We start from the raw sequence: 26,168 nt of genomic DNA on the forward strand, positions 1-26,168 counted from the left end.
GAATGGCAAGGCACCCGGGAGCGATTTCTGAACGGACCTGAGCGCTCCGGCCCAGTGAGCGGCGACGGCGGCACGGCGGCCGCAACAGAAAGCGCAGCTGCTCGGCTGTAGTCCACGCCCCCTTCCCGCTCCGGGGACAGCCTCTGCGGGAAGTCGGCGTTTGTGCCTTCGGGAGCGCGCTGAGCGACACCCAGGATCTCCTACCTGGGCGGCCCGGGCCGGGGGACGGAGAAACACCGGGTCCCGGTGAGCCAGCCCACACGACCCGGGGCCCGACGATGCTGAGATCTACGTGGAATTTTCTGAAACGTCACAAAAAGAAATGCATCTTCCTGGGCACGGTCCTCGGAGGTGGGTGACAGCGTTTCTTGGAAGGAGCACCGGGAGAAGGGGATGGGAGAGAAATGGCTCTGCTCTGCTAGGGAGAGGCCCGGCGATGCTAGCCCGGCTGGGGCTGGGGCTGGGGAGCGGGGCGGCCGACCCCCCAGGTGTGTTCATCTCTGCAGTCGCGGTGCCCTTTGCCCCCGCACTGCCTCTTTGTTCCCGCGGACCTTGGGAGAACCCACCACGGTGAAGTTTCTGTCTCAGGGCACCGTTCTCTTAGCGACACGTGCTGTTTAATTCCCTTCTGTTGAGTCCCAGTGACAATCTCAATTCTGTTTGGAACTCTCAGCACTTCGGCTTTCCCCCTTCGCGGGAGTTTGATCACATTCGGGTGGAGTTCCCTAAAACCTGCATTCGAGGTGGTGTTGAGAAGCAGCAGTTCACGGGTACTGAAAGTCTGGAAGACATACACTAGGCAAAAGGGAGCAATGTTTTAGCTCTGGTTCTGCCATTTTAGAATACAAATTATGCGGTGAGCAAATGCTTGGGAAATGTTGTGTAATCTTCCCAGGATCCAAGGTTGGGATCATTGCCCATCTCATTGGCATAACCGAGTTACACAGACTGACAGGAGATTTAGAAACAGATAAGATTAAAAAAAGAAATCTTGATTGATCCTTTTCATGGTATGCTACTCGTCCATCATATCCAGGGATTAGAAGAAGAGAATGAAAAGCCTGGTGAATTATGTAAGAAGGAATTCTAGGAACTTTAAGAGGGAAATTTGGGAACTTGAGTTTTTGAGCAACATTTTTACCACTCACTACACACTTTGGTTACAGAAGTACTTAAAAATCAAGAACAGAAGTTTTCCAAAGAATTCAGTTGCTTTTCTCTTGTCAGTAGTTCATGTTTTACTATGCTCAATGGGAAATTGACAGTACTCTGAACTTTAATAATTCAGATTTGATGAGTCTTGAAAGTTAGCATTCTTGTTAATGAGGCAAAGATGGGGTTCTTATGTCTCTGAGGTCCGTCACAAATTGACAGCATGTGTGAGTTTGGATCAACTTTGAGAAATCTTTTATAGGTAAAATGTGTTTTCTGATATTTTCAGAAATATCAGTGGGAAGTAAGCCTCTGGTATTTAAAATATATATAAGTTATGCTGAAACCACAGAGTCCATTTTATTTGTAAAAGCTAGAGATATATGTATGGTGGAAGATGCATAAATAAAATATTGTTACCACTACCAAAGGAAGGAAAATTATCTCTTTATCAGTCTCAGAAGGAATAGCATACCCCTCCAGGCTTATGGAACAACCTAAAGTCACAGGGCAAGAAAGAGAGTACAAAAAAATGTAGCTTTATACAATCAATTGACATCTTTATATAATGAAATTAAGAGAATGGAAAAGAAATAGTTCAGAAGAATAGAAACAGGAAATAGTCCTAGTATTTTCTAGCAAAAAAAAAAAAAATCTGAAAACAGAAAAGTAGATGACTGTGATTGGCATTTGAACTACTTTTTTTTCTGATTCAGAAAGAATGTCCTATAACACGTTAGGCTTCTATTAATCTAATTTAAGAAAGATTTATCACAGTGCCTGACTGCTGAAGATAATATGATTGGAGGTGTAAGATTTGCAGATATCTAATAGTAGCAGCTACCATTTGTTGGTGCCCACTGTCTGTTGGTCATTGTACTAAACATTTTCTATTCAGTGGGGATGACAATGGAGTAGATATTGTTGTCCTCATTCAAAAATATGGGAACTGGAGCCCTAAGAATTTGAGTAAGTCTCGGGTCTCAGATTCAGTAATAGGGAAACTGGAATTCAAGCTCAGGTGTGTTAGACCCCAAAGTGTAGCCTTTTTCCACACTAAATCACTTTGCCTTCATATGTTCTGATAGGAAGGAAAAACAAGTATATGGATAATTAAAATTAAAAGCCATTAGAGATGTGAAAAAATACTATACAGGTCAAACTGGCAGATAGCATACGCAGCTGTAAAAATTTAGGAAGGATTTTATAGAAGAGGTGCCATATTTTGACAGGTTTGAAAGCTGAATACGATGTCAACATGCATGTTCAGAGAAGTTTGGCCATTTGGGAGTGGGAAATAAGCTAAGAATGACACTGATTTACAGAGTTACTTAAGTAGGAATTTCTCTCCCTGCATTTTGAATGACTAATTGCATTAGACCAGTTTGTACAATTTGATCAGTTTGTTTAAAGATGAGAACAGTGATTTTCAAATTTTTTGAAATGCAGTTTCTTTTACACTCTTAAAAATTAGAAACCCTAAAGTGCTTTCTAAATTTTGTATCTATTAGTAGTTACAATCTTTGATAATAAAAATTCTAAAATATTAATTTATTTTTTAAAATAAGCTGATTGCATATTAACATAGATAACATATTTTCAAAATTTAGAGCATGGCATGGTTTTACATTTTGCAAGTAGATCCCCACAATGTTTGGCTTACTTGAAGAAAGCTCGATTCTCATCTCTTTCTGCCTGTTATCAGTTGTGATTTCCCCATATCATGAAGCCTTTAGCATTCTCCATTGTACCCTCAGAGAATGAGAATCACAAAGGCAAATAACATTTTAACATTATTACAAAAATGCTTTTGACCTTACAGATCCCCTGCAAGGACCCTCAGACCTGCTCAAAATAGATTGAGACCTTTTGCCCTAGAGAAAGTCTTGGAGAACAGAGGGCAACCAAATTCATATTTTTTGCTTGCTTGTTTTTTAAAAAGCATAGAATGTTGACCTATGATTTTGTTTTTTATTTTTATCTTATTTAAAAGGCAGAGAGACACAGATCTTCCATCCCTGGTTCACTTCCCAAATGCTCACAACAACCAGTAGTTGGCCAGACTGAAACCAGAAACCCAGAACTTAAGTCCATGTCTCCCTCATGGGGATCAGGGACCCAAATATTTGAGCCATTGTCTACTGCCTCCCAAGGTGCACATTAGCAGAAAGCTAAATTGGAAGCCGAGTGGGTGGGACCTGAGTAGGTGGAAGTCCAATATGGGATGTGGGCATTTCACATGGCAACTTAACTGCTGTGCCACATGCCTACCCTAACCTACGAAATACAGATAAACTCTAATTTCTTGCCTCTTCAGATGTCTCAGTTATTCTTTTGTTCAACAAATATTTGAATAAGACTGCCTACTGTTAATATATTGGGTTCTGAGGATACAAAGGAGTAAGATATAATTCCTGACTTTGAGGAACTCGTAGTGCAGTCTGGAAAACAGAAATGGAATAAATAAAAATATTACACTAGTAGTTTAATATTATAAAAGTAGAACAGGTACTATGGGAGCTTAGAAGAAAGAGGGTCATGAGATTTCTGGCAAGCTCTATAGAGGAAGAACTTCACTTAAGTTGTAAAACTAGCTGGGCAGAATGGAACACAAGAAAAGTGGCTGCCCAAGAGGTTCATAAACAATGTCTTTGATATATCAAAGTGTATCTCAATGTGGCGAAGCTTGGGAGTGGCAAAAGATGATTGGGTCAAGTAGCTAGAGTGCAAATTATGAAAGGCCTTTGATATTGCATCATTCTTCATAATGTGGACACTATCCTATGTGTGAGTGCTTCTCAGGTTTTGCTCTAGATAAAAGGAGCTTAATAAAATATTGAATAAGATTTTCCAGATCCTGATTTGGGTGCAGTTCAAGAATTCTTTAATTGGGACTGAAGTACAGTTTGAGAATTCCTTAATTCATTCAGCACTTACTTCTTGAGGGCCCATTATGTATCAGAGTTTTGGGTACTGAGAATGCAGCATCATACAAGACATGACATTGGGAATGTCCTTAAAGTCTACATTTTTAACAGGTACCCCCAAGTAATTCTGGAAGAGACTCCGCATTAAGAAATGATGGCAGGGCTGATGTTATGGCATAGCAGGTAAAGCTTCCACCAGCAATGCTTACATAACCATATGGGTGCTGGTTTGTGTCCTGGTTGCTCTACTTCCAATCCAGCTCCCTATTAATGGCATGGAAAAGCAGTGGTGGATGGCCCAAGTGCTTGGGCCCCTCCATCCATGTTGGGGGCCCAAAATAAGGTCCTGGCTCCTGGCTTTGACCCAGCCCAGCCAAGGTTGTTATGGCCATTTTGGGAGTGAACGAGTGGATGGAAGATCCATCTCTCTCCTCTCTCTCATATATACATATGATATATATATATATATATATGATATATATGTGGGATATATATATACACATATATACATACATACATATATACATCCCTCTCGGTAATTCTGTAATTCTGCCTTTAAAGTAAATCAAATATTTACCAAAAAATGATGGCAGGATGTGGAATAATTCTGAACACAAGAATGATATAGTTGGATTTATGTTTTAGGAAATCACTTTAGATATAAAAAATAGATTACAACGGTGTGAGCCAAAAGCAAAAGAGGAGTTAAGAAGCTGTTTAACCACTTCAAGAGCATTAATAACAAGACAGTGAGACCCCAGTGGAAAGAAGGGACCATCAAAGAAGGCTGTACTTTTCTTTGAAGGGAGGAGAAAACTTCCACTTTGCTTATGGTCCTGTCTAAATAATGATAGAGTGTGTGATCACAAAAGGCTTCTATAGCCTTGGCAGCTCATGGTAAGAGCCTCTGGTGATCACTGACATCATAAATAAGAGTGTCAATTGTTAAATCAACAAGAGTCACTGTGCACTTGCTCCTCCTATAGGACCTCTGTCCTTAATGACTTGTACTTTGAAAATTAACTATAAAACTTGTTTTCAAACAGTACTTTATACTTTGTGTATGGGTGTAAATTGTGGAAATCTTTACTTAGTATAGAGTTGGTCTTCTTATATAAAGTTAATTAAAAGTGGCGCCGGCACACCGGGTTCTAGTCCCAGTTGGGGCGCCGGATTCTGTCCCGGTTGCCCCTCTTCCAGGCCAGCTCTCTGCTATGGCCCGGGAGTGCAGTGGAGGATGGCCCAAGTGCTTGGGCCCTGCACCCCATGGGAGACCAGGAGAAGCACCTGGCTCCTGCCTTCGGATCAGCGCGGTGCGCCAGCCATGGTGGCCATTGGAGGGTGAACCAACAGCAAAGGAAGACCTTTCTCTCTGTCTCTCTCTCTCACTGTCCACTCTGCCTGTCAAAAAAATTAAAAAAAAATAAAAAGTTAATTAAAAACAAATATTAATGAAGAATGAGATGGGAGAGGGATTAGGAGGTGGGATGGGAATGGGGATGGGGGGAAGAACTGCTATATTCCTAAAGCTATACCTATGAAATTTGTATTCATTACATAAAAGCTTAAAAAAAAAGACAATGCTAAAAGGATTGTAGGAAAGTAGCAAAACTTAGAAAATCATTTCTAAAGATCGGAATAACAGAATGTAGGGATCTGTTGTGCTGGGGGAATCATGTTAATGAATTATTTTCAAACTGCTATTGAAATTATTAACCCAGTAAAATAGTTGCATTGCAGAAATTCTCCTCCAGGAGAAGGCTAAGAGATGATCTCAAGATAACTACATTAAGGGGCCAGTGCTGTGGTACAGTAGGTTAATCCTTCACCTGCGGTGCTGGCATCCCATATGGGCACCAGTTGAGTCCAGGCTGCTCCTCTTCTGATCTGGCTCTTTGTTATGGCCTGGGAAAGCAGTAGAAGATGACCCAAGCACTTGGGCCCCTGCCCCTATGTGAGAGACTTGGAATAAGCTCCTGCTCCTGGCTTTGGATTGGCCCAAGCTCCAGCCGTTGGGACCATTTAGGGAGTGAACCAGCAGATGGAAGACCTTTCTCTGTCTCTCCCTCTCACTGTTTGTAAATCTACCTCTCAAATAAATAAATAAAATATTTTAAAAATAAAGTTAACCACATTAGGTTAGGAAAGCCCAACTGATCTTTTCCTGTACCACCTATGTTCTAACCTCAAAATATATTAACATTTATTTCATGAGGTAGTTGGTAAATACATTAAATTCATAAATGAAGTTATAGCTATCCAATAAACTTTAAGGCTTATATAATTCCAGTTTTTCACTATGTGGATGATGACATTTAAATCCAGGGAGAGGAAGGAACTTGCTCAGAAGTCACCTATTTTGTTGGTGCCAGTGCCATCCATGTCTGCTCTCTTCCATGCCAGAATTCAAGCTACTAGTGAATAAATAGTTTTGTTATAAATTTTAGATAATTAATTCTTTGTCATTTTTATTTTGTTAAGGAGATGAATTTGACTACATGAGAATTTATGAATTTGGCATTGAAAGCCTCAGTGAATTAGACCTTGTGTAGGAGGAACTTCAGTGCTAACTGAAAACAAGCAAACTAAAGAAAAAAAAAAATAGTAGATTGGGGGATTTTAGCCTAATTCCACATATTGATTTGCTAGTGCTGCCATAACAAAATACCACAAACCAACTGGCTTAAACAAAAGTAAATTATTATCTTGGAGTTCTGAAGGTTAGAAATCTGTGATCAAGGTGTCAGCATGGATCTGTACCAGGCCTCTCTCCTTGGCTTGTAGATAGCCTTCTCCTCTATTTGTTTAAACATTATCTTTCCTCTTCATGTGTCTGTGTCTAGATTTCCTCTTATATGGACACCAGGCATTGGATTAGACACCACCCTGATGACCTCATTTTAATTTGATTACCTCTTTAGAGACCTTACCTCTCATAAGAGCACATTATAAGGCACTAGTGCTCAACATATGAATTTTTAGCTTCAGTTAAGATGCACTTAACTGATGCAGGAGTTCCTAAAATTTGCTTCATCAGATTTCTTGAGAACGATAGACCTTCTCTTCAGGAAAAAACATGCACCAGTCTAATTTACTATTACTCCAGAAAAATTCTTGCCAATGCAGTGGGTACCATTTCAGTGTTTTCAATGTTTCATTTTACAGTATAACTTGAAAGATAATCATTTTATATGTGACTTTCAGAAATCTGTTGCACAAATAAGGTACATGCAAATTCCTTCAAAACTAGCGTGTCAAAATTGCCTGTGAAAGGGTTACTTTGTGAAATGTAAGTCAGTTTCTTGTTTCTCTCAATACTATGTCCCTGTCATCAGTTTATTTAGGATGTATTACAGGAAAGATAGCCATGTAGCCCCTTATACAGCCTATTTATTTACTCTTTAGGCATGATTATAACACAAACAAACACTGCAATACCAATCATACTTTATTCTAATTAATTTTTAAAGATTTATTTATTTGAAAGTCAGAGAGAGGGAGAGACAACAGATCTTCCATTCATTGGTTCACTCTCAAGATGGTGACAATGGCCAGGGCCAGGCTGAAGCTAGGAGCCAGGAGCTTCATCCTGGTCTCCAACATGGCCAGCAGAGGCCCAAATACTTGGGCCATCATCTATTGCTTTTCCCCAGGCCATTATCAGGGATCTGGGTTAGAAGTGGAGCAGCGGGGGCATGACCTGGTGCCCATATGAGATGCCAGCATTGCACACAGTGGCTTTACCCACTATACCACAACACCAGCCCTCTAATTATTTGTAACACATACCCTTTTTCTGAACTATTATTTTTTTTCTTTTTTTTCTTTTTATTTAATGAATATAAATTTCCAGTGTACAGCTTATGGATTACAATGGCTTCCCCCTCCCATAAATTCCCTCCCACCCGCAACCCTCCCCTCTCCCGCTCCCTCTCCCCTTCTATTTGCATCAAGATTCATTTTCAATTCTCTTTATATACAGAAGATCAATTTAGTATAAAGATTTCAACAGTTTGCACCCACATAGAAACACAAAGTGAAACATACTGTTTGAGTACTAGTTATAGCATTAAATCACAATGTACAGCACATTAAGGACAGAGATCCCACATGAGGAGCAACTGCACAGTGGCTCCTGTTGTTGACCCAACAAATTGACACTCTAGTTTATGGTGCCAGTAACCATCCTAGGCTGTTGTCATGAGTTGCCAAGGCTATGGAATATTATTTTTAAGACTATGTTGCATCAGTTTATCCATAACATCTGTATTAGTAAAAATAATTCAGGGAATGTTCTGCTTTACAGTTCCTAGAGGTTTTCCCTTTTCTCATTTGTGACAAACAAACCAATCCAGTTATTTATGTAATGCACAATTCTCAGGTTCTTTTTGGTAGATATTAGGATCCACAGGCAGATGGGGGTAGGTGATGATTAGTTACTCCCCTACAGGCTTGCTGCCAGGTTCCAATGCTGCCAAATTCTGGCACACAGAACATTTATTAGCAAGCAGAGACAAAACTAAAACACAGCCTGTTCTATGAGCTCCTTGAGGTTCAAGCTTCTGTTCTTTTTGGTGCTACCACAGAACCCTGTATAAAAAGATTTACCTGAAGCCAGTACAACAGCATTAGAGCTGTAGGATCCAGCTGGCCATCTGGTTAACTCATTTGACTAAGAATCCTCCAAATTAGCAGCTGAGGATTCCAAGCTAAGCCGTTCCTAAGGACAGAGTATTTGCTAGATTCTATATTCTAATTAACACAAATATTATTAAAATGCTTCAGTTAGCCTGATATCTGGAACACCACTAATTTGATTTAGGAATATATATTGCTGATATTCATTGTGCTAATTAAAGTATTTGATGTTGATCAGAGATAAAAGTTAGTTGAAGCCCTTAAGTCTCAGAGGTGTGGCTTTTGATCCAGTACTACGGAAACACTGTGGAGTGTTCACATTCTCAAGTAGGACCACTGACAGCCCCTTGGGTATAGAGCAAAACATACATATTTGTATCACACTCTCTAAGCTGAAATGTATTCAGTTAGGGCACATGATACCACTTGTGTTTTTCTACTGTATTAATATGTTCTTCTTTCTTCCAATTAAGTTACTAGTTTTTAGATGGCTTGAGTTTCATCCTCTCTTCTTTTCTCAGAGATTATTCTAACATATGGGTGGGTAAATAGTTGTCTGATTACTTACTTTCATTCTTCTATAAAAAATTGTGTATATTTTAAAAGAGTGTGTTCATTGAAGAAATTATGGAAAATGTAGATAAGCAAATAGAAGAAAAAATCACCTATTATTCCACCATTCAACAAGGATCATTGTTTATTATATGTTAAAATTTAATTCCATCTATTTTTCTTTTTTTAAGATTTATTCATTTATTTGAAAGGTAGAGTTAGAGATAGAGAGAGGATCTTCCATCTGCTGGTTCATTTCCCAAGTGGCTACAACAGCATGGGCTGGGCCAGACTGAAGCCCAGAGCCAGGAGCTTCTTCCAGGTCTCCTACATGGGTGTGGGGACCTAAGCACTTGGATCATCTGCTGCTGCTTTCCCAGGCATATTAGCAGGAAGCTGGATTGGAAGTAGAGCTGCCAGAATCACAGGTGGTAGGTTTACCCAATATGACACAGTGCTGTCTCCACCCCCCAATCTATTTTTCTATTTATTACATTAAAAAAATTCTGAGAACTTACTTTATCATCTAAGCATATGATGTAGACATTGCCTTGAATCATTAAATAATTAGGAGTATATGGGTTTTTTTAAGATTTATTTATTTGTTTGAAAATTAGAGTTACAGAGAGAGGGAGAGACAGAGAGACTGAGATCTTTCATACACTGTTTCACTCCCCTAGGTGGCTGCAACAGTCAGAACTGGGCCAGTCCAAATCCAGGAGCCAGGAGCTTCTTCGGGGTTTCCCACATGGATGGCAGGGGTCCAAACACTTGGACCATCTTCCACTGCTTTTCCCAGGCCATTAGCAGGGAGCTGGATCAGAAGTGGAGCAGCTGGGAGATGAACCAGCGCCCATGTGGGATGCCAGTGGTGCTGCAGTGGTTTTACCCACAATGCCAGACCATGGAGTGTGGTTTTTAATAGCTGCTTAAGATCACATCGTGGGGCTGGTGCCATGGCTCACTTGGCTAATCCTCCGCCTGTGGCACCAACATCCCAAATGGGCGCCGGGTTCTAGTCCCAGTTACTTCTTTTCCAGTCCAGCTCTCTGCTGTGGCCCAGGAGGGCAGTGGAGGATGGCCCAAGTGCTTGGGCCCCTGTACCCTCATGGGAGACCAGGAGGAGGCACCTGGCTCCTGGCTTCGGATCGGCGCAGCACCAGCTGTGGTGGCCATTTGGGGAGTGAACCAACGGAGGGAAGACCTTTCTCTCTATTTCTCTCTCTCTCTAACTGTCTAACTCTGTCAAAGAAAAAAAAAAAATCACATCATGTACATAAACCACAACTTATTTAAACCATTCCCTATTGCTGGACCTTTAGAGTAGCCCCAGCTAACTATAAGACACTGGATAGATTTAATCCCTTCTAGATGTGACTATTTTCTGCTTCATATACATCCATCACTGCCTCTGTCATTGGTTGTTAAAATGCTAATCTTGGGGCCAGCTTGATGGCTTAGCAGGTAAAGACTCCTCCAGAGACCCCAACATCATATATTGGTATCGGTTCATGTCCCAACTGCTCCTTTTCTGATCCAGCTCCCTGCTAATGGCTTGGGAAATCAGCAGACTATGTCCCAAGTACTTGAGCTCCTGGTACCCACATGGGAGGCTCAAATGGTGCTCTTGGCTCCTGGCTTCATCCTGGCCCAGCCCAGGTCAATGTGGCCATCTTGTGAGTGAAACAGCAGATGATCTCTTTCATCTCTCCCTTTCTCCCTGTAACTCTGACTTTCAAATAAGTAAATAATAAATCTTTTTTAAAAAATGCTGCTCTTTCTCTTTTGGTCAATCTTTCAATTCTTTTGTTTAGGTTTTTTAAAAGAAAATGTTTTGCTTTTCAATAATATAAGTCTTTAAATTGATAAAGTGGGTTTAAAATGTTGTTTGGGGTTGTTAGTACTCTAATATACTAGCTTATTTATTAAAATTATTTTAGGAGTATATATCCTGGGAAAATATGGACAGAGGAAAATCAGAGAAATACAAGAAAGGGAAGCTGCAGAATACATTGCCCAGGCACGACGTCAGTATCATTTTGAAAGTAACCAGAGGACTTGCAATATGACAGGTAAGGCAAAAAGAATTGTATAAAGTTGTTTGATGATTCGTATTAACTTGCATGTCACCAGGACCAAAGAATGATAAATATAGCAAATATTTGCATTAACTGAAGTATATCATTTTATTATGAATTTTAAAAATCAATATACATGTGTTCATTCATTTGATTTATTCATTCAGTAGATACTTGCAGTGCCCAGCACTGAAAAAGCAGGTGGTGAACAATTTTAAAAATACACATATCCTTGATGTTTAGGTTTTTTATTCTGTTGAGAGGACAAGATGAGAAACAACAAATAAGTAACCTTAGGCACACTGTTTACCATAGAAGAATAAAGCTGTATATGTGTGTGTATGGGGGTGTGTGCATTCTTTAAAACAGGGTGATCAAGAGATTCAGCTGTCTTTGAGGTGACACTTGAGGAGAAACTAAATGGTCCAAAGGAGGGAGCCATCCAAAATGCCTGAGATATGAAAAAGCTTGGGGCATTCAGGAAATGACAAAAAGGCTGTAGAGCAAAGAGGAAGGAACAGTGGGCAGCAGTAGGAAGCAGGGCCATGGAGGCAGACCTGATCCCTGTGGCCTGTAGATCGTAGGAGCGTCCTAGTCTGTTAAGTTTACAGTTGGCAATGACAGACCTGTAAGTCTGGCACAGTGATGTACACACAACCAGTGTTGATTAGTGGTTATAATTCAGTCTCCAGAACTAGAATCCCACTGTGAGAATGCCATGACAAAGTCAACGTGCCCATGTTTGAAGAGAACCATGTGTTAGATTCTAACTGGCATCCTGAAAGAATTAGTTCTCAAGTCTATGTCAAACCTGCTTTACGGGCCGGCGCCGCGGCTCACAAGGCTAATCCTCCGCCTTGCGGCGCCGGCACACCGGGTTCTAGTCCCGGTCGGGGCACCGATCCTGTCCCGGTTGCCCCTCTTCCAGGCCAGCTCTCTGCTGTGGCCAGGGAGTGCAGTGGAGGATGGCCCAAGTGCTTGGGCCCTGCACCCCATGGGAGACCAGGAGGAGCACCTGGCTCCTGCCATCGGATAAGCGCGGTGCGCCGGCCGCAGCGCGCTACCGCGGCGGCCATTGGAGGGTGAACCAACGGCAAAAAGGAAGACCTTTCTCTCTGTCTCTCTCTCTCACTGTCCACTCTGCCTGTCAAAAAAAAAAAAAAAAACCTGCTTTACTTTTTCATTCTTTGAAGCTTAATCTTTTCTCGAACATTTATTTTAAGAAACAATAATTGGAAAGAATTTATAAAGCTAAGTTATCTTTTTCAACTTTAGAATTTTTTCTAGAATTGTAAGTACTTTATAATTAGTTCACTTGCCTCAATTGTACATATGAAGAGATGCCGGGGTCTCAAGTCCGAGGCTGGCCCCTGACCAGCAGGGGCCATTACAGATACTCCCCAACAAGGCGAACAGGAAGGGTAAGGTCGACGGGTGATGAACACACCACAAGCACCCGTGAGTTCTGTCGAAGCAGGAACCGCTTTATTGAGGAAGTGTACAGGCTTATAAAGCTTACGAGAGACATGCGCAATGGGGAAGCCAATCAGCAAAAAGGTCATGCAGGCATGGGTGGACCATGCACAGGGGCACCTTAAGTAAAGTATAGGGATCACACATTGTCCACGTGTCTGGAACTAAAGCGGACCTATCCCTGCCGATGGTCTGGTCTTACCTAGCTTAACCACAACAGCCGCAGACACGCCCCTCGAACATCCGCTAGGCGCCATATTGTAATGGAGATTTTAGGCAAAGCCCAACAAAGAGGCTGAGCTCAAAATGGGTTATAGACATCCAAAATTACAGCTAGAATACAGTTTTTAATATTTGAAATAATAATGTTTAGAAAAATACCTTCATTCTATAAGGCAAAGGATCATCATATAGACAGTATATAGTGACAACTATGATGTGACACGGTGAGTAAAAGCACAGGTTCTCACCTGAAGCAGATCCATTTCAGATCTCAGTTTGCCTTGTGATATCAGTGTGTCTTTAGACTAGTCTAAATCTCCATTGTCTCCTCTATAAAATGAGCATCATGAAACTCACTTCAGAAATGTCCTATGGTGAATAATGCACAGAAAGTGCTTGACACATAATAAATTAATGAATGATAACTTTTTTAAAATTATATAATTTCTTAAATTAACATTAAGCATTCAACATAGTGATGTAGCCAAAGGCAATTTAATGAGTTTTAGAAAATATGGAATGGTCCATTTCAGATTATTACTGAGATTTTCAGAAAATAGAAAATGGTAACTCTTGTGATTTCAGCTTGACATGGATCCTGGTGTTAGTTTGGGTTCTCCAGGATGCAGATGCTAAGGTGGGATTAGGTGTGGGAGAGATTTCTTGAGGGAAAGGCCTGTGAAGAGGAAAATGGAGGGAGCAGGAATAGGCGAGGAAAGCCTTTAGACCACTTACAGGTCTGACAATTCTTTAAAGAAGGAAAGAGAGAAGATTAGGTAAGAAGAACCTCAGACTATAGCACAGTTCTATGAAAGTTCTGGAAGACCAATGAAGCGTCTGCAAGCCAGACTTCTCTGGTAGAGGAGTCCAACCAAAATGGGCAACTTTAGTGTCCCTACTGAGCACTGTCCTTGCTTGGGAGCAGTGCAAAAATAGTAATGGATCCAGAGAGATGGTAGCTAGGGTTGTCAGTTAACAGTGCTTCTCCTAGCAGGAGGTACGGGTGGTACATTTCTATAACCTTTATAACCCTCAGATTAACAAATAACAGGCTGTAGGAAATTAAAAATAAAAATATGATGATCACAAGACAAAAATATAGGTTTACTGAAAAACTTCCAAACCTTTGTCTGATATACACTGATAATGCAGTTACAAATAAGAGGATTTTGTTCTGTCCTTTTGGCTAAAATGTAATGAGTAGACTAGAAAGATTTAGTACTTACAAGTAAATGTGACTATTTTTCTTACCAAAGAAGTTGGACTCAACTTGAAAGATAGCTTCTAATGGAATGCTTCTTGGCTTTGCTGTTTAGCTTTGTCTTTGTGACATTACATAAGATTTTGAATGGATGATTGTCAGGTTTACACATGACATTATGCTTGGATGAATAAGTGACACCACAAATAAAGTTTCATGATAAAAAATAGTCTGACTTATTTAGGTGCTATACTGGGAAAAATGAATTGTTCTGCCTTAAGAGCTGATTGTATAGATATAGAATTATCTAAGTTTGCTTGGAAGCAGGATGTTTGAGTAAGGATTGGGTAGTGTAGTTGAGTTTTAAGTTTGTTATGAGCAGACAGTGTGGTGTGACTTCTAGAAATACTAATTTATTCTTAGACTAATAAGATCTGGGGTTCAGCTCAAAGAGTCACAGCATACTCTGCCTTTCAATAGTCAGAATACAGGGCCGTTTCTGCCTTTCATATATTAAGAATATGCTTACATATAGAGTGTATCCCAAGAAACCAAATAAGGATAATAAAAGCAAAAGCCAACACTTACGGAATATTTCCATGAGCAAAGAAACACCGTTCTGATTGTTTTCTATGTCTCAATTAGTCCTTACAACAATCCTTTAAGGTAGATCCTATGCTATCTTCAATTCACAGACCAGGCAACTGAGACATGAGGAGGTTAAGTAACTTGCTCAAAGGCATACAGATTCAAGTTTGAAAGACAGTCTTGTGATTTGTGTTTGGACTAAGACTGTCTAGTGTGGAGATCAGATAGCGATAGGATGATGTGAATGCTGTTTTGAACTAGATACAGAAACATTTGGTAATGTTAATACAGTTGGCTAGAAAATGATAGTCTCTTATTTTTCAGAAGAATTATTGAAGAGACTTCTCACAAATTGTTTCATTATACCACATAATCTGTAAACTAGTTTCCCATTAACTCCATTTTCTGAAGATAGGACTCTAGTATTGCTCTTTTCTTTGTAAAATTAACACTGTTTGGACTAAATACTATATACTATAATATATATATACTATATACTATATAGTATACTACTATATAATGTATAGTAGTACATCAAGAGACAAGCTACCTATTTCCTTGGTTTTAAACTGTTACTTTAGATAACCATCTGAAGAACTTAGGTGATTTAAATATACAGCCTGAGGAAATATGTTAAATCTACAAAATACAGCACTGAAATACATGTCAAGTAGATTAAAACCTGAATTTTATATAGAAAAAATAATATGGATTTCTAAAATTAATATGTCATGCCTAGTCAAGAAGTAAAAATGATACACTAAAGTTTTCCCCTTCAGAATGTGGTGTTTGTTAGTTTTCATTACTCATTTAGTGTTAAAAATTCATTTTAAACTTACATATGGGTATTTCTCCAAAATTTTTATACCGTAAAATAGCTCCTATAAATCACATAAAACATTTTATCTTCATATTATTTCTAGGAGTAAGAAACAAGCAACAGCCATTGTCATAACCAAAACTAATACTCAGAAGCTCTCAGTTCCTAGCCTTATGCACTTTTGTCTAGGTTATAGTAAGTGCTTTTGCTTTGTAGTATTTAATAAACTTTTTCTAGAAATAGAAATAAATAAATTGCTGAATATTAAAATGTTTTTGATCATTCTCATTATATCAGAAATAAACATTTATTGTAAATTTAAAAACAAAAAAGAAAAAACAGAAATACTGATAATTCATATCCCAAAGACCACCATTAATAAAATGCAAGAGTAATTCTTTCCATACTTTCTTCTGTGTGGCTTGTTCGCCTTGCTGTGAGCATAGCATATGTGCAGTTTTGTTCAGTGAATGTAAGCAAGTAATGATTTACTAATAACTAGTTTTATATTATTATTCATAATTTGAATCTCCTTGACCTTCCCCAACCCTTGCTCTCACTAGTCTCTTTATATAGTCTAAAACAATGTGCATTTCTCCATATGGGTGGGCAAATCACTTGTGAGCTACTGTATTGTCTGTTTGTATCACAGTGCTGTCCATGCTTCCTACACTGAGAGAGGCTTTGATGCAGCAACTCAATTCTGAGAGCCTTACAGCTCTGCTCAAAAACAGGTAAATACAAGTTACAGCAGTTTTGTTTTTGCACTATTCTCAACATTTAGAGAACAAACAAATATTTTTCAAAAATCTTTGTTATTTTTCTTTCTAATTAAAGCTTATAATAATAGATTCAGTTAGAAAAATAACTGAATCATCGAATCCACTCTTTATGCTCTCCTTTGTTACACAAAGCATTTAGGATAGCAATATTTGTATGTATTGTTTTTCATAAATGCATTTTACATCATTTGGACATTATTCAGAAATTTAATTATTGAGTACCTATGAAATGCATTACCAAACCAGATACTAACAAGAGTTAGGTTAAATATTATACTCCTCAAAGAGTTTACAGTGTTAATAGTAAAGCATGTGAACATCTGTTTTTTAAAATTTATATTTTTATTTTATTTGAAAGATAGAGACACACAGAGAAAGATACATGCATTGGTTCACTCCACAAATGTCTTTAACTGCCAGGACTAGGCCAGGCCAAGCCAAGAATCCAGAACTCAGTCTGGGTGTCCCATGTGGGTGGCAAGACCCAAGTACTTGAGCCATCATGAGCTGCCTCCCAGGGGTAGACATTAGCAGGAAGCATGAATTGGAAATGGAGCCAAGTCTCGAACCTAAGCACTCCAACATGGGATGGAAGTCCCAAGTAGCACTTTTTTTTTTTTTTTTTAGACAGGCAGAGATAGAGAGAAAGGTCTTCCTTCCATTTGTTCACCCCCTAAATGGCCACTACAGCCGGCGCACTATGCCGATCCGAGGCCAGGAGCCAGGTGCTTCCTCCTGGTCTCCCATGTGGGTGCAGGGCCAAAACACTTGGGCCATCCTCCACTGCCTTCCCGGGCCACAGCAGAGAGCTGGACTGGAGAAGGAGCAACCAGGACAGAATCCAGCGTCCCAACCGGGACTAGAACCCCAGGGTGCTGGCGCTGTAGCCGAAGGATTAGCCTAGTGAGCCGCGGCGCCAGCCCCAAGTAGCATCTTAACTGCTCTACTAAATGCCTGCTCCATAAAGTTACATTTTAAATAAGTAGAGCAAATGAGTTTATATTTTAAATTACTAACAAAATGAAATACAAATCTAACATGAAGTACAAATCTAACACTAATAATTTATATTATCATGACAGTTTGCAAAGTGTTTTCACATATTTCACCTCGCATGTGGCATGCAGTATGTATAGGAGTACCATAAATTGGTATGATGCTGTGTTAGTTTGAAAAGACTTTCAGAAGAAAATGGCTTCTTTTAATGAACAAAATAAGGGTCAGTATGGTTTCCCTAAATAGAGTTTAATCATTGTGAGCCCCTGAATTATTTACTTGCCCTTCCAAGAAGGGAGAAAAGGAAGGGATATTCCCAGAGTGTTTCTCTCTGCCAGGTCTGGTGCTAGGTACTTTTCATACAGATATGCTCCCATTTCCAAATATCCTTGTGGGTCAGTTATTATATATGTTTTGCAGATATGCATTTAGCACTCATACAAATTAAATAGCAAGCTGGAAAATTTCTTTCAAACATTTTCTACACCCAGAGACTAAAATCCAATTAGCGTGGATTAAAGATCTAAATCTACAACCCAACACCATCAAATTATTAGAGAACATCGGAGAATCCCTGCAAGATATAGGCACAGGCAAAGACTTCTTGGAAAAGACCACAGAGGTACAGGCAGTCAAACCAAAATTAACAATTGGGATTACATCAAATAGAGAAGTTTCTGTACTTCAAAAGAAACAGTCAGGAAAGTGAAGAGGCAACCAACAGAATGCGAAAAAATATTTGCAAACTATGCAACCGATAAAGGATTAATAACCAGAATCTACAAAAAGATCAATAAACTCCACAACAACAAAACAAACAACCCACTTAAGAGATGGGCCCAGGACCTCAATAGACATTTTTCAAAAGAGGAAATCCAAACGGCCAAAATACCTCCCAAAATAACAATGGTTTTGTGTACTTGGAGTTTTTATTATTTGATTTAAATACGATACTAGTGATGAAGGATTTTCCCCCTGTAAATTCTCTCATTCTTAGAAGTAGGTAGACTTTTATTGCTACTTACAGATGTAGAGCTTGATTTATAGACAGTTCATATAATTATGTAAAGAAGAAACATATAAAGGAGTTGCTCTTCACCAGGAGGAAGCACCTGGCTCCTGGCTTTGGATCGGCACAATGCGCCGGCCATAGCAGCCATTTGAGGGGTGAACAAACAGAAAGGAAGACCTTTCTCTCTGTCTCTCTCTCTAACTCTGCCTGTCAAAAAAAAAAAGAGTTGATCTTCCTCAAACCAATACTTAATTACCACCTATCTGTACATAAGTAGGAGATAGAAAAGACATAGATGTTAATTGCCTTAAGTTTTATTGTTATTGAAGAGAAAAGGCAAAGGAAGTAAGTGAATAGTACTTTTATAAAAGCAATGTAATAAGTATGGTGTCATTCTTCCTTCTTGGTGAAGCTGTGTTTCCTGGAAGGCCCTGTGTTCCATATGTTTTGGAGGATTCAAAATAATTAAGAAAGGTTCCTTTCCCTTTAAGGCGTTGTGATCCATAGAAGGAAATAAACTAAACAAATTTTTATAATTCAAGACCTATTATATTAGTGCTATGGTAAAAAGAATAAAATTTGGGAAGAAAATGTGGAAATTTAGAGACAAAAAGGATTAATTTTGATTAATAATTCTGGACAACTTTAAAGAAAAGCTATCATTCCCTTCTTCAAAATGTGAAGAGAATTTCTTAAATTCTAAAGAGCCTGAGATGGTTCACAGTTCTCCTTACTCACTGTTTCCTCTTTAAATATATTGTTATTTTTTCTTGCATTTCTTTGATTTGAAGTTATTTGCAATTTGGGGGGAACATATCCATGTGAAGAGGGTCTGGGCCATTGTAAAGTGTAGTTAAATAAGGTCTCCAGTCTCATGACTTTAGTCAATGCTGAGCTCATATAAGCCTATTAAGCCAGTTAATTTTCTCTTTAAACTAATTTGATATAACTAATTGAAATAAATGTTTTGATAGCCTTCTTTTGTTGATTTCGTAATAGCAAGTAAAAAAATCATCACTGGTTTCAATACTTAGCATTCTTATTGGAGACTGGAAGGCTTCAAAGGCAGTCTTAAACACATTCCATTACAAGAGACAGAACATTATCAAAGGATTAAAGTCATTAATCTTCAATTCTTAAACACAGAATTAAGATAAACTCATATAATATTTAATCATATTTCAGTGACATTAAAGAGTCTAGGGGCAGGCATTTGACCTTAAGATACCAGTTGGGATGCTCACGTCCCATATTGGAGTGCCTGAGTTTGAGTGCTTCCTGTTTCTAGGATCCTGCTAATGCACTCTCTGGGAGGCAGCACATGATGGCTCAAGTATCTGCATTCCTGCCACCGACATCGAAGACCCAGACTGAGTTCCACTTTCTCAGTTTCAGCCTAGACCAATCCCAGAACCAATGGATAGAAGAATCAATTCTGTCTCTTCTCTTTTTTCTCTTCTCTCTCCGATCTCCGCCCCCCCACTTACCCTCCCTCCTTTTCTTCCTCCCTTATCTCTTCTCTCTCTCTCTGTCTTCCTTTCAAATAAAAACTTAGACAAAATGTTAAACTTTTTTTTTTAAAGATTTATTTTATTTATTTGAAAGAGTTACAGAGAGAGAGGTTTTCCATCCACTGGTTCACTCCCCAGATGGCCGCAATGGCCGGAGCTGTGCCGATCCAAAACCAGGAGCCAGGAGCTTCTTCTGGATTTCCCATGTGGGTGCAGGGGCCCAAGAACTTGGGCCATCTTCTACTACTATCCCAGGCTATAGCAGAGAGCTGGATCAGAAGAGGAGAAGCAAGGACTAGAACTGGCGCTCATATGGGATGCCGGCGCTTCAGGCCAGGGCTTTAACCTGCTGCACCGCAGTGCTGGCCCCAAAACGTTAAACTTTTTAATACTGATACTGTTGTTTTGAGACTATTGTACATAGAATGAGGAATGAAGCAAATTAGTAATTATGTTTCACTGATTGCAGTGTGGGTAAAATGAAGTACAGATGTAAGATCAACAAGATTAAGTTAAAAACTCTGTGATCCGGCCAGCGTCACAGCTCACTAGGCTAATCCTCCGCCTGCGGCGCCCGGCACCCCAGGTTCTAGTCCTGGTTGGGGCGCCGGATTCTGTCTCAGTTGCTTCTCTTCCAGTCCAGCTCTCTGCTGTGGCCCAGGAAGGCATTGGAGGATGGCCCAAGTGCTTGGGCCCTACACCCACATGGGAGACCAGGAGGAAGCACTTGGCTCCTGACTTCAGATCGGCACGGCACACCGGCCGTGGCAGCCATTTGAGGAGTGAACGAATGGAAGGAAGACCTTTCTCTCTGTCTCCCTCTCTCTCACTGTCTGACTCTGCCTGTCATAAAAACAAACAAACAAAAAAAACCTCTGTGATCCAGGGGCCAGCACCATGGCACAGTAGGTGAAGCCTACACCTGCTGCACCAGTATCCCATATGGGCACCAGTTCTAGTCCCAGTTGCTCCTCTTCCAATTCAGCTCTCTGCTGTGGCCTGAGAAAGCAGTAGAACATGGGTCAAGTGCTTGGGCCCCTGCCCCTGCGTGGGAGACCAGGAAGAAACTCCTGGCTCCTGGCTTCAGATCGGTGCAGCTCCAGCTGTTGTGGCCATTTGGGGAGTGAACCAATGGAAGGAAGACCTTTCTCTCTGTCTCTTCCTCTCACTGTGTAACTCTACCTCTCAAATAAATAAATTTTAAAAATTTTAAAAAAAACTCTGTGATCCAAATTTTTAACTGCAAGTATCAGTAATAATTTAATATTTTTAAAAACATAAGAGTATAAATAATACAGACACACATATTTACTGGCTTAATCCACTAAAAAGGATTAGAAATAATGACCTATCCAGTAGCAGGGAACAACATACTTAACTACTGTTTCACACCAGAATTCTTGAAGAAAGAGGTAATTTCAGATCTGTAGTAAGAATTGAAAAGGATGAACCCAGAACCGATTTGGTGTCAGAAATTGAGGAAGCCACCAAAAACTAATGGTTAATGTCAGAAAGGTTCAAAAGCCAACCTAAGTAGCGTTCCAGTCATCAAAGTTGTACAGTTTGAACATGACTAAGGATAACTGTGGGGCATTGGGACACATCAAATGTTTTAAATTCATGTGTTTATAATGAAACTTTTAACAAGAAAAAAACACCTCATTTGCTTTTGAAGGATTATAAGGCCCACTTCATTATTTTTAAAATGGTAAATAAAGGAAAGAAATAAACATTTTTCATGCTTTACCTATATGAATTTCTGACACATGTATGCAAGCATTCAGAAAGAGGGAAGAGACTGGTAGAATATATACCAATGAAAATGGTTATCATTGGTTAGTGGAATTATATTTGTTTTTATTATATGTGATGGTCATTGCTTTCTACAGTTATCCTATATTGTTTTTAATTTAAGAAAGTAAATATAGATCAAGTTTTCTCTTATACTAAATTATTATTTTCTGATCTCTTTAGGCCTTCAAACAAGGTAGAAATATGGGAGGACTTGAAGATAATAAGTAAGAACATATTCTGTGTGACGGAATGCCTTAAGATAATTATAAATAGAAATTTTTGTACTATCATATACTTCTTCATAGTATTGTTATCAGAATTAAATAAAATAATACTTATAATTCAAGTAGATTGATGCCTGGCCATAGAAAATACTCGGTAAATAGTTGTGGTGGTGATTTTACTATTGTCATAATGATAGGTAAAATGTCCTGGACTACATATGCCAATGTTTGCACTAATTTCTCTAATGTAATACTTTAAAAGAAGTTTTTACTACAACCCAAATAGTAACTTTGCTTTGATATTATATGTAAACTTTTGTTAGTGATAAAAATTTGAAACAGAGCTTTCCAGGGGTTGTGTATCTACCTGTGTCTCAAAACTTCATATTATCAAATATTCCTAGTTTCCTATATGTTCAACTAGTCCTATCGACTGAATGATGTATGTGCCTTACCTACCTGAAAACAAGTTAAACATCTAGTACCCTGTGTTTCCTTTCAGCTATTACTTTCTCACACTCCTACAACCAAAGATTTCTACATTCCCTTTACTTCTTCACTCCTACTCTCTCTTTGACACACTACAGCCTGGCATCCACTCCTGTATCCTCACCCACACAGATCTCACTGGATTAGTAGTAATTCTTTGTTGCTAAATCCATTAAACATTTTCCACCTGCTAGATTCCTACATAGCAGCCAATACCTTTTCTCTCTCCCTGTCTTGAACATTCTGTTCTGTACTGCTAGGAAATCTAGTCCATGGATTTTCTCCTATCTTTCTATACTTTTCCTTCAGTCCTGTGGCTTTATCCTTTATTGCCTGCCATTGAATGCTGGAGTTCTATGCTCAGCCTCCTCCTCTTACTCTAACCTGGCTACCAAAACAGCTCAGAGTTCTGAGGCTACAACCAAAGCTTCTGTGCTTTCCATTCCTTCCTTGTTTTCCTTTCTAAGCCAATAACATTGAACTCTCTTACCCAATATATTATTTTTTTTGACAGGCAGAGTTAGACAGTGAGAGAGACAGAAAGGTCTTCCTTCCATTGGTTCACCCCTCAAATGACCGCTACAGCAGGCACGCCATGCCGATCTGAAGCAGGAGCCAGATGCTTCCTCCTGGTCTCCCATGCAGGTTCAGGGCCCAAGCACTTGGACCATCCTCCACTGCCTTCCCAGGCTACAGCAGAGAGCTGGACTGGAAGAGGAACAACCGGGACAGAATCTGGCGCCCCAACCGGGACTAGATCCCAGGGTGCCAGCGCCGCAGGCGGAGGATTAGCCTAGTAAGCTGTGGCGTCGGCCCAATATATTATTTTTTCAATTAGGAGATCACACCTAATCTACTTCAAACAAGTTGTAAGGAGATAGATTATGAAATGTTTTCTTTTTTAAATTTTTATTTAATAAATATAAATTTTGAAAGTATAACTTTTGGATTATAGTGGTTCCCCCCCCCCCCATAACCACCCTCCCACCCAGAAACCATCCCATCTCCTCCCTCTCCCATCCCATTCTTCACTAAGATTCATTTTTAATTATCTTTATATACAGAAGATCAACTTAGTATATACTAAGTAAAGATTTCAACAGTTTGCACCCACACAGACACACAAAGTATAAAGTACTGTTTGAATACTGGTTTTACCATTAATTCGCATAGTACAACACATTAAGGACAGAGATCCTACATGGGGAGTAAGTGCACAGTGACTCCTGTTGTTGATTTAACAATTGACACTCTCATTTATGATGTCAGTAATTACCCAAGGCTCTTGTCATGAGCTGCCAAGGTTGTGGAAGCCTCTTGAGTTCACAAACTCCTACCTTATTTCGACAAGGCCATAGTCAAAGTGGAAGTTCCTCCGCCCTTCACAGAAAAGTACCTCCTTTGATGGCCCATTCTTTCCGCTAGGATCTTACTCACAGAGATCATGAAATGTTTTCAGTTGGTGTATTTTTGTACTTGAAACAGTTACAAATATATTTTTTAAAGTCATCCTGTGGGGCAGGCATTTGGAAAAGTTGTTAGGATTAAAAAAAAAAAAAAAAGCTGCTTGGGATAACCACATCCTGTGTCAGGGTGCTTGGGTTCAAATCCTGAATGCCCCTTCCATTCTAGCTTCCTTCTAATGCACACACTGGGAGGCAGCCGATGATAACTCAAGCACTTGGGTCCTTGCTACCCACAGGGAAGACCTAGATTAAGTTCCCAGCTCCTGGCTTCAACCTGGCCCAATCCTGTTATGGGCATTTAGGACTGAACCAGTGAATTAGAGATCTCTTTCTGTCTGTTTGTCTACCTCTCTTTTTTCCTCTGTCTCTCTGCCTTTCAAATAAACCAAAATTAATGAATCAATTTTAAGAGTAATTTTATAAAAAATCACCATGAGGATGTTTTATGATTTTTCCACAGTTATTGGTGTTTTAATAACAGTACCAAATCCAAATGGTTTTCTTTTTTCTATGAAGGTTTCACAAGAAGTATCGTGGCTGTGTACAGTACTTGTATGCTGGTTGTTCTTTTGCGAGTCCAGTTAAATATAATTGGTGGATATATTTACCTGGATAATGCAGCAGTTGGCAAAAATGGCACTGTAAGTTTAATAGATTTAAAGCAGATATTATCCTTCCTTTCAAGAGGTTCAAAGTTTATTATTTATTCGGATAATAATTTCTATGAAAGAAATATCTTTATATTTCCTGTGATTGTAAACTTTTAGCATTAATACTTTTCATCTTTTGATACCAGACTCCCTGATATATCAAAGAATACTCTTTTTTCCTATCATTCTAGACATTGAAAACCTCAGCTCATATTATGGTTAAAATGTTACTTCTTTCCTAGCAAAACCATGGATAATTTAACCTTATTTCTGTTTTATACAGACAGTTCTTGCTCCTCCAGATGTCCAACAACAATATTTATCAAGTATTCAACACCTTCTTGGAGATGGTAAGATTCTTATTTGTGACCTGTGTATTTTAATTCATTTATTTGTGTTATTGAGGAGTTTTTTATGTGGGCATAGCTTTTCAATTTGTTTTTCCTTTATTAGGCCTGACAGAATTGATCACTGTTATTAAACAAGCTGTGCAGAAGATTTTAGGAAGGTGAGACGTTTTCTGACTTCTTGATTATGGTGAATATAAGATAAATTAGAATTATTCGAGTGAAGCTAAGATTTCACAAACAGTAGCTTATGAAATTCTCTCTGTAGTCTAATACAGATAGCACCTTCGGGTATTGCATTGTAAAACCCTTTTCTTCATCAATATCAACCGTTTGATACTACGTGGAAAGTTTTAATATTTCCCTGCTTATTTATTGATTTCCAAACATTAGAAATATTTGGATCATGAGATAGAAGTCCTCCTTTAAAATCTTTGGAGGCTTCTTCCTTCCACTTATATCTACAATTTCAATAGAAATTTTCTTATGAAATCTTCAGCAAGCTTTTTCTTGGCTCTGTAATAATGACCCTTAACTGATCACTGATTTCTTAATTCATTCTAGTCCAGTCAGCATTTTCCGGTTTGACTGGATAAAAAAAGATTTCAGATAGTAGCCTATTAAGAAGAGTGTCTATAGGATGTGTTGTACAGTTTCAATTTATCCTGATTCCCTTTTCTCCATTTCTAGTGTTTCTCTTAAACAATCTTTATCTCTTTTGGACTTGGAGCAAAAACTAGAAGAAATCAGAAATCTTGTTGAGCAGCATAAGTCTTCTTCTTGGATTAATAAAGATGAATCCAAATCTTTATTATGCCATTATATGATGCCAGATGAAGAAACTCCATTAGCAGTTCAGGTGCTTAATTCATACCCTTTTAACCAAACCAATTATTCTATATTTTTGAAATTTGTTACTATCTCTTTAAATTTAAATTTATGACTCTCTTGAAAGGTGATTGAAAGATATATGTTGTAATAACTGAAATTAAACTCCATTAATTTAGAAAACAAACTGCAGTGATTGTTAATTTCTAGTTAGAATCACTGATAATTTTATATGCTCTTTGAGTAGTTAACGATGTGTGCTAAGGGATATAAAATGAATATACGTTAGGACTCAAGAGACAAAGTGTATACAGCTTATTTGTATAAGATAAGTATATAGAGCACAGAGCAAAGTCAGTTTTGCAAGATTATCAAGAGCTAAATATGCCAAGATAAGAAATGTGAATTTAACTCTGTA

At 38.9% G+C, this 26,168-nt stretch overlaps 1 protein-coding gene across 1 annotated transcript in view; it reads left to right on the forward strand.

Moving 5' to 3' along the window:
- The first annotated feature begins 64 nt into the window (after positions 1–64).
- The window catches only part of PEX3 (peroxisomal biogenesis factor 3), a 40,242-nt gene continuing 14,138 nt past the window's right edge, over positions 65–26,168 (forward strand). The window contains exons 1-8 of the mRNA XM_062186861.1: positions 65–351; positions 11,210–11,341; positions 16,304–16,385; positions 21,927–21,970; positions 24,442–24,566; positions 24,859–24,925; positions 25,029–25,083; positions 25,613–25,781. Of these exons, the coding sequence (XP_062042845.1) occupies positions 279–351; positions 11,210–11,341; positions 16,304–16,385; positions 21,927–21,970; positions 24,442–24,566; positions 24,859–24,925; positions 25,029–25,083; positions 25,613–25,781 (747 nt within the window). The 5' untranslated portion in view covers positions 65–278. The remainder of the gene's footprint in view (positions 352–11,209; positions 11,342–16,303; positions 16,386–21,926; positions 21,971–24,441; positions 24,567–24,858; positions 24,926–25,028; positions 25,084–25,612; positions 25,782–26,168) is intronic.

The sequence above is a fragment of the Lepus europaeus genome, chromosome 3 (assembly GCF_033115175.1).
Source record: "Lepus europaeus isolate LE1 chromosome 3, mLepTim1.pri, whole genome shotgun sequence".
In the NCBI taxonomy this organism is placed as follows: domain Eukaryota; kingdom Metazoa; phylum Chordata; class Mammalia; order Lagomorpha; family Leporidae; genus Lepus; species Lepus europaeus.